This window comes from Tursiops truncatus, chromosome 7, assembly GCF_011762595.2.
Source record: "Tursiops truncatus isolate mTurTru1 chromosome 7, mTurTru1.mat.Y, whole genome shotgun sequence".
In the NCBI taxonomy this organism is placed as follows: Eukaryota; Metazoa; Chordata; class Mammalia; order Artiodactyla; family Delphinidae; genus Tursiops; species Tursiops truncatus.
This window is the reverse complement of record NC_047040.1, coordinates 113458259-113467471: the sequence shown is the minus strand read 5'-3', so window position 1 is coordinate 113467471 and position 9213 is coordinate 113458259. Positions and strand designations below refer to the sequence as shown.

The 9213-nt window shown below is 41.1% G+C and overlaps 1 protein-coding gene across 12 annotated transcripts in view; it reads left to right on the top strand.

Moving 5' to 3' along the window:
• EPB41L5 (erythrocyte membrane protein band 4.1 like 5) overlaps window positions 1-9213 on the top strand; it is a 145923-nt gene that overhangs the window by 1984 nt on the left and 134726 nt on the right. For 11 of the 12 annotated variants that reach the window (XM_019932330.3, XM_019932327.3, XM_019932326.3 and 8 more), the window contains exon 2: window positions 3765-3951. In XM_019932330.3, coding sequence (XP_019787889.1) covers window positions 3772-3951 — 180 coding nt within the window. In that variant the 5' untranslated portion in view covers window positions 3765-3771. Of the gene's footprint in view, window positions 1-3764; window positions 3952-7943; window positions 8148-9213 lie in introns of those variants that run through there. The other variant, XM_073807875.1, reaches the window with a different exon arrangement.

The following is a 9213-nucleotide window of genomic DNA, read 5'->3' as shown; positions in this document are numbered from 1 at the left end:
GCCATTGTATGAACCATCATTTAACTACTTGCATGTTGATAGAGGTATTTAAAACCGTCTTAATCATGCCCTGAAAATTCTTGTTTCCGTAACTTGGAGCACATATGGGACGTTCCTTTAGGCTGTGCTACTAGACATAGGACTGCTGGGTGAAAGGGTGCGCACATTAACACTGCTCATGTGTGCTGACGTCTTCCTCCAGGGGGCGTGGTGTGAGAGTGGTGGTTGTTCACATACCCTTTGCAGTACTGGGTGTCTAGGGTCTTTTAAATGATAGACAGTATCCTAGTTTTTTAATTTGGATTTGCTTGGTTACTGGTGAGGTTGAACATCTTTGTGATGAATATATATATATTTTTTTTCTTGCGGTACGCGGGCCTCTCACTGCTGTGGCCTCTCCCGTTGCGGAGCACAGGCTCCGGACGTGCAGGCTCAGAGGCCATGGCTCACGGGCCCAGCCGCTCCGCGGCATGTGGGATCTTCCCGGACCGGGGCACGAACCCGTGTCCCCTGCATCGGCAGGCGGACTCTCAACCACTGCGCCACCAGGGAAGCCCTGTAATGAGTATTTTTATTGCATGTCATCTTTGAGACCTCGTTTCTTCATATCTTGTCTATTCTTTCTCTTCTGGGTTGTTTATCTTCACAATTTGTGATAGTTCTTTATTAAACTGCCTATTAATCCTTCAAGAATTTTTTTGCGGAATTTCACCCTAATATTTGTTGTTTTCTAGTGCTCATTTCTTTTACTTCTTTAGTCCATCTGAAATTTGTTTTCATGTAAGTGCTTTCATATTCTTTTGTAAAAGAACCTGTTATTTGTGGCATGGAGTTTCATAGTTCAAAGTACATAGTTATTAAAATTATAAATAAGAAGGAAGTTGTGTTTTTCCTTAGCAGGTTAATTCTGCTTGTGTGGTGAGTCTATTTTTTTTAATTAATTAATTTTTGGCTACGTTGGGTCTTCGTTGCTGCGCGCAGGCTTTCTCTGGTTGCGGTGAGCGGGGCTACTTCTCCTTGCAATGTGCGGGCTTCTCATTGTGGTGGCTTCTTTTGTTGTGGAGCACGGGCTCGAGGCGCGTGGGCTTCAGTAGTTGTGGCACATGGGCTCAGTAGTTGTGGCTCATGGGCTCTAGAGAGCAGGCTCAGTAGTTGTGGCGCACGGGCTTAGTTGCTCCCCAGGGCTTGAACCCGTGTCCCCTGCGTTGGCAGGTGGATTCTTAACCACTGCGCCACCAGGGAAGTTCAGTGAGTCTATTTTTAAGGTGTAGGGTGTGGTGAAAGAAAACTTGTTTTATAATTCATGTACTTCCTAGGAACCATAAAGTTGTATTTCACTTTGAACTTTTTTTCCCTTAGAGAAAACTTTTTTGTTATGGAAAAATTCAGCATATACAGAAGTAGTCAGAAGAATATAATTAGCCTTCATGTACCCAGCAGCCTCAACAGTTGTTGGCCAGTTAGTTATCTGGCCAATTTGTGTCCTCTCTCTTCCCGCTTAACTGCCTTCCTTGTATTGTTTTGAGGCGAATACTAGACATCACATCATTCTTCTATAAATTTTTCAGGATGTATTTTTAAAAGATAAAGACTTTCTTTTTAAAACGTATCTTTAAAACCACTGTTTTATCCAAAAGAAAGTTGGCAGTACTTCCTTGATTATCATAAACCATCCAGTTAGTGTTCAGATGTGTGTGTGTGTAGTTGTGTCCTTAGGAAGTTCCGATGACAGCTATCATGGTTTTGCCAGTTTATCTGATTACATAGGAGTATGTGTACTTGTAAAATGAGGCTGTAATTCTCAATTGATAGCTACTGAATTTTTTTAAAATATGTTATTTATTTTAACACTTCAGCTTTTATTTTTATCATGTTTACAAATGCATCTATCTAGTTTACAGCATCAGCTGGTTATGCTAGACTTCTTATAAATTACATGTATAATAACAAATGCGTGACTTGAGAAAATATTTTAGTTTGAAATAATTTTAGATTTATGCTGAAGTTACAGTAGTACAGAGTTCCCATATACTTTTCACCTAGCTTCCCTCAAGGATAACATCTGACAACCTAAAAGAATTTTCAGTTGAATTAGGATCTAAAAGTAGGCCCACACATGGTGATTTTTTGATATGTTTCAGGTCTCTTTGAATCTGCAATTTCCTTTGCCACTCTTTTTTTTTTTACCCCTTTGCAATTTATTTCTTGAATATGCTGAATTAAGTTTTAAGAAACAAATTCATCGTGTGTGATTTATGTCAGACAAACGGTGTACACCGTATGTCTGACATAAATTTATGATTTATGTTGTATCTTCATTCAGCATCTTTTTAGCTGTGATCTTTGATAATTTCTTTCTTATCTGTATAATGTGAGTTTTGCATGAATAGTCCTATGATGTAGTAGAAAGACCAAGATTTGGAGTCAGAAAATCGGAATTTGAGCCCCTGTCTTCAGTATTTACTAAATAATGGACTTGGTCAGTGGTTTAATTTCTGTGACCCTTAGCTTGCTTATCAAAATAAGACAATATTATTTGGGGAGTTTTTCTGAGTACCCAGTAAGATTATTTACTGAACGTTTGTTGTACCTGATGATGAAATGTGCTGGGTGGCTACCTGTTCAAAGTAGGAATTGTGTCCTCAAGGAGCTTACAGTAGGGACCTCCCTGGTGGTCCAGTGAATAAGGCCCCACGCTCCCAACGCAGGGGGCTTGGGTTTGATCTCTGGTTGGGGAACTGGATCCCCGTGTGCATGCTGCAGCTAAGACCCGGCACAGCTAAGTAAATAAATAAATAATAAAAATAAATAAATGAATAAGTAAGTAAATTTTTAAAAAATTTAAAAAAAGGAGCTTACAATAAAGGAGATGGACATGTAAATGAATAATTAAAATCTGATTAGTGAGGCAGCAAAACATTTTCAAGGTTCAGTGAAAGTGTGATGATGGGAGTGACTGACTCTTTAGATGTCAGAATATTCCTCAGGGGAGGGTTAGGGGGAGTTAACAGGAGTTAGGAGGGGTTCTCTGACATAGGGCGTTGGAAGTCTGCGGTGACAAGTGCGACCTTTGACAGGCCGCTGAAATGAGACTGACCAGCAAGGTGCAAAGGGAGCAATGCCTGAAAAGAAACCTGGGGAGAAGGAGACTGGGGCCACACGTTACGTATGAGGGCTTTGTAAACTGAAAAGCTATCTGAAATTTTATAGTAATTTATAAATTACTATTAAATTCATAGAAATTTCATAGTCAAATTACAAAAATAATCATCTATTTCAAATATAATTCAAATATAAGTTTTTATCAAATATTTTATTACAGATTTTAAATTGCTACTTAATAATAGCTAATCTGGTCAGAGAAGAAATGGAACTTCTTAGGATGGTTGTTATTATCAAAGGGCACCTTAGCGTATGGCATCGTCTCCTAATGTTTGTAGGGGTATTTGGCTGTTGTACATATAAATTACTGGCCCAAAAGACCTGTTGAACTTCATAAATGTTTGCCCTTCTCTTACCAGATTAGCTCCTTACAAAAACGTCCAGAAAGTTAGGAGTGCTGTGAGCCGTAGCCCTATTTTAGGTTAAGGTCTTTAAAAACTCAACTGAAGTAGCCAGTATTAATAATATTTTTTTCAAACTTACTTGACCAGATGCTCTTTTGATAACGCATCTCCTAGTGTCCACAGAACTTTACTAAATTACACCGTTTGTCTGACAGCCAATTGCGGGAGACCTCTGACACCTTTTCCTGTCTTTTGCAGTGACAAAATGCTGAGCTTCTTCCGCAGAACGCTCGGCCGCCGGTCGATGCGCAGACAGGCCGAGAGGGACCGGCTCCGCGAGGCCCAGCGTGCAGCCATGCACATCCCTGCGGCCGGGGACGCGAGGGCCGTCATCACCTGCCGAGTGTCCCTCCTGGACGGGACCGACGTCAGTGTGGACTTGCCGGTACAGTTTGCTGACTTGCACGCTCGTGCTGAGGTCATGTGCTTCTCTGGAGCTGCGGGGAGGGGCGGGGGATCAGGTCACTTGGGCAGGTGGGAGCCACGCCTGCCACACAGGTGCATGGATCAGGTGGCCTTCGATAGCTGGAGCGCTGGGACTTCTCTGGAATTAGTGGCACTTAACTGGAACTTTCAGATGTTAGGGCAGTTGCTGGTGTGAGTCGTCTGTGTGTGTGTTTGTGTGTTCTCCATGGTGGCAGTATGCCGTGTACTTCCCGGGGCTTTCTCACAGTCCTTGTTGAGCAGTTATTAAAGCAGTGAGAATCTTTGGGGACGATAATGATACTTACGTGGATACTGTAAGACGTTTAGTTCTCTGTATTTTTTTGTAGTTTTCAAAACACTCCTCACTTTCCTCAAAACAAATACTTCTTGCCCACTTCGGTGTGCTTGTAGACGTTTTAATGGAATGAAGTGAGGAAAAGGACTTTGTTCATACCCCTCAGCTCTGGCTGCCCATCTCTTTGTTCCCAAAGTAGTTTGCAGGGTAGGTTTTCCATACACTGTAATTTCAAGATTGGATGTTGTAATTATATTCACATTTTGGGGAGATTTTTTTTGCAGTTATGAATAATCACAACTCACAGTGTGAAACAATCCAGTATATCTGAAAGGAGTTAACTTATTCCTTGCAGGTCTCTTTTTTTGAGGGGAGGGGAGGTAGCTCTATGGGGGCTGTGGAGCTTCTTTCTGAGCTGTTTGCTAATACCAAATCTCTTTCTCATGTCTTTGCTCTGTATTAAAAGGTTTACGTGACTAAGCTGTAAAATGTGCAATTTGAGGTGTCATTGAATGTTCCACAGTGTCTTCCCTCCCTGCAGACTCTTTTTAGTGCACACTCATTCACCCAAAATGCAATTAAAGACCCCATAGCGCGAAGCGGTAGCCTGGGTGCTGCAGTGGTGCATGGTCGGATGAGCCGTGGACGGCCTTAGACTCGCAGAGAGATGAAGGGACTGGGTAGTTTGTTTAAACGAATATTCTGATTAACTGAATAATTTAAAATGTACTAGGTATGTACATTTTACGTTTTTAAAATAATAGAATATGATAAAATGAAGACACGGGATATCTTGAAGTGTTTTGAAGTCATCTTTTTGAGTATTTATTATATTTGTACATTAGACTGGGCATTTTCAGGGATTTTGACTTTGAAAGACTTTAATGCATTTAAATTTTCTTCCTGTAAGGGCTTCTTGAGGGTTTGATGTTCCAATATGTGCTCCTTTGTGAGGGTAGTTTTCATGTTCATTTATTTGATAAGTATCTCAAGAGTTCTGTGTACTGTTCCACTGAAATATGCTTAGGTATGTGGTGAAAAGCTTGAGATTGCTGTGTAGGAGAGTAGAAGGAAGTTTCTTATTACCTAATGTTGGAAGTATGAAGTCTCGAGGGTGTTGATGGAGAAGCTGACACCAGGAAAGTAGAATAAATGGCTAGTGACTGGTTTAGAATGCTTCCCCTTGCTTGGTGTGCTCAGTGAGGGCATGTGTGATACTCCATCAGGCCAGAAACGTTAGCTCGCCTTGCACGCACACGGCTGCAGTGAAAAAGCCAGGAGTTTTACATTTGTCTCTGGGCAGCCAGAGCAGTTGCCTTTTCAGCTCCGCAGGGGAAATCCTCGAGTTAATAAGCTAACTCTGGATGCTTGCGTGGATATAAAATGGGCATTGCCCTCCCAGCTAAACTGCCTTACTAAAGAAAATGGCCAGAAGAATAGTAATTTCTGGGAAGAAAAGTTTTCCTCTCTTCCTTTAATTTTTTAATACAAACTTATTTATTTATTTATTTATTTTTGGCTGCGTTGGGTCTTCGTTGCCGCACATGGGCTTTCTCTAGTTGCGGCAAGCGAGGGCTACTCTTTGTTGCAGTGCACGGGCTTCTCATTGTGGTGGCTTCTCTTGTTGCAGAGCATGGGCTCTAGGCACGTGGGCTCAGTAGTTGTGGCTCACGGGCTCTAAAGCACAGGCTCAGTAGTTGTGGTGCACGGTCTTAGTTGCTCCGCGGCATGTGGGATTTTCCTGGACCAGGGCTCGAACCCGTGTCCCCTGCATCGGCAGGCGGGCTCTCAGCCACTGCACCACCAGGGAAGCCCCAGGTTTTCCCTTTTTTTGATTTAGCTTCTCAGCCAGTCTAGTATGACTCTGAAAGAAGATTTAGAGTTGACGTTAGAAATTGAATGAAGCACATACTTATTTCCCATTGGGCTTAGCGTCAGTATTGATTGTGGCAAGCAGCCTGGAACTCAGATGATGGTCCAGGCAATATGCAAGGGATTATCTGTAGTTAAGTAGAGAAATCTAGATCTATATACTTCAAATTAATATACACTTAGTAGTAATGGTCATTTTCTTTCTTCCGTTCTCCTTTCCTCTCAAGATTGGGGGAGGAATTTAAATACCCTCTACTTCCTTTTTTTTAAGGAATTAACGTAGTGAGAGTGCCTTTCAGTAAAGGATAAGAGCAAGGCATCAGGTAGAAATTTCTAATCATCTGGTTTTTAAACTTTCTCTTTGGAAATGCCATAGTAACTCCTTCGATTTATGAGCTTAGTATTGTTTAGTAAATAGCCTGTCTTGTAAAACTCTGTGTCTCCTAAGTTTTAAATTAATGGGAAATATTTGATTAACCATTAGATAATAATTTTTATGTATCTACTTTGCTGATACAGATGCTGAAATCTTTAAATTATATAGACCATTGTATCTTAAAATAACTGAAAAAACATCCTGTGTTCACGAATTGTAAGACTTAACATTGTTGAGATGGCAGTATACCCAAAACTGATTTACAGATTCAACATAATCCCCACCAGAATGTCAGCTGATTTACTTGTGGAAATTGACAAGCTGATTTTCAAATTCATATGGAATTGCAAGGGATCCAGAATAGCCAAAACAATATTTGAAAAAGAACAAAGTCGTAGGACTCACATTTCCCAGTTTTAAGACTTAACTGTAAAGCAGTAGTAATCTAGATGGTGTGCTTTGCTGGCGCAAGGACCAATGGAACAGAATAGAGAACCCAGAAATAAACCCACACATCTACGGTCAGTTGATTTTTGACAGGGTGCCAGAGCCATTCGATGAGGGAAAGAATGGTCTTTTCAACAAGTGGTGCTAGAACTGAGTAGCCACATGCAAAAGAATGAAGTTGGACCTTTAACTCCTAAATATACAAAAATTAACTCAAAATGGATCAAAGTCCTAAACATAAGACTATAATACTCTTAGAAGAAAATGCAGGGGTAAATCTTCATGACCTTGGATTTGATACCAGTTTCTTGGATATGACACCAAAAACATGAACAACAAAAGAATAAATAAATTGGACTTAATCAAAATTATAACCTTTGTGCCTCAAAGGACACCATCAAGAGAGTGAAAAGACTCTCACAGAATGAGAGGAAGTATTTGAAAATTATATATCTGATAAGTAACTAGAACATGTGAAAAATTGTTAGAACCCAATAATAAAAAGACAAATAACCCAATTTAAAAATGGGCAAAGGGGCTTCCCTGGTGGCGCAGTGGTTGAGAGTCCGCCTGCCGATGCAGGGGACACGGGTTCGTGCCCCGGTCCAGGAAGATGCAGCGGAGTGGCTGGGCCCGTGAGCCATGGCCGCTGAGCCTGCGCGTCCGGAGTCGGTGCTCCGCAACGGGAGAGGCCACAACAGTGAGAGGCCCGCGTGCTGCAAAAAAAAAAAAAAAAAAAAAAAAAAGGGCAAAGGATCTGAATAGACATTCCTCCAAATAGGATATGCACATGACCAAGAAGCAGATGAAATGCTTGACATCATTAGTTGTCAGAGAAATGCAAAATAAAAACATGAGATACTACTTCACACCACCTAGGAAGGCTAAAATAAAAATGCCAGGTAAATACCAAGTGTCGGTGAGCATGTGGAGAAATCTGAACTCTTACATGTTTTAGCAGGAGTGTTAAGGTGGTCCAGCTGCTGCTCTGGAGAACAGTCTGGCAGTTCCTCAAATGATTGAACATAGTTACCATGTGATCTGGCAGTTCCACTTCTAGGTGTATGCTGAAGAGAATTGGAAACACGTTTACACAAAAACTTGTACACAGGTGTCCGTAGCAGCATCATTCTGAATAGCCAGAAGGTAGAAGCAGCCCAGACAGGTAAGTGCCAGCAGATGAATGGATAAACAAAATGTGTTATATCTGTATAATGGAATACTATCAGTACTTGACCATAAAGGAAATGGTACTGATACATGCTACATGGATGAACTTTGAAAACATTATGCTAGGTGAAAGAAGCCAGTCACAAAAGACCATATATTATGTGATTCCATTCGCATGAAAGTCTAGAATACAGAAATCCGAAGGGGAAAAAAAAAGGACATTGGGGGTTGCTTAGGGCAGATGGGTGGGGACCGAGGGGATGGTGTGAAGGGTGGTTGGGGCCAGTAGCTGAAGGATGTGAGGTATCTTTTTTAGGCGATGAAGATTTTCTAAAATTAATTGTGGGGATGGTTGTATATATCTGTGAATACACCTTTGAATTATATACTTTTAATGGGTGAGTGGTGTGGTGTGTGATTTATATCTCAGAGCTGTTTAAGAATGCATGGATTTTTGTATACTTGTGTTTTATTCCACTTAAAGTTTTTTTAGTCGTTAAGAAAGATGATAAAAACGACATATAGCTTTGATTTAAAGGTGATATGCTTGATTCATTACAGGGAAAAAAAGTAAGAGACTACAGTAATAAAGGCACAAGATGATGGGGCTGCACAATAATTGTGGCTGTGAGTTTGCAGTGGAAGAAATGCTTTGTACATGGATATGGGGGTGGAGAATGTAGATTAGAAATGAGTAAAATATAATTCTCGCTCTGGTGTAGAGGCTAATGTTGATTGTGTGGAAGGTCAGGAGAGGGTAGTCGGCTGTCATGCGGAGAAGGGGTAAAGGGATGAGGTGGGGAAAAGAGCTTCAGTGGGATGTGTTTGGGAGCCATATTTCAGAAGGTTTAAAGGAATTATTAGGGACAGTCTTATATTTTTTGGGTCTCTTATAGTCCCTTGTACCCAGTGGTTGCTTAATAAATATTGTTTAGTTGTCTGAGGGAGTGCATGAAGGGAAAACGGGGGATTGACACGCGAGATTTGGCAAGGAAGAAAGAAAATAGCACGGCAGCTAGAGCATGGCTGGATAGGGGAGATCTGAGTTTGTCGAAGTGGTT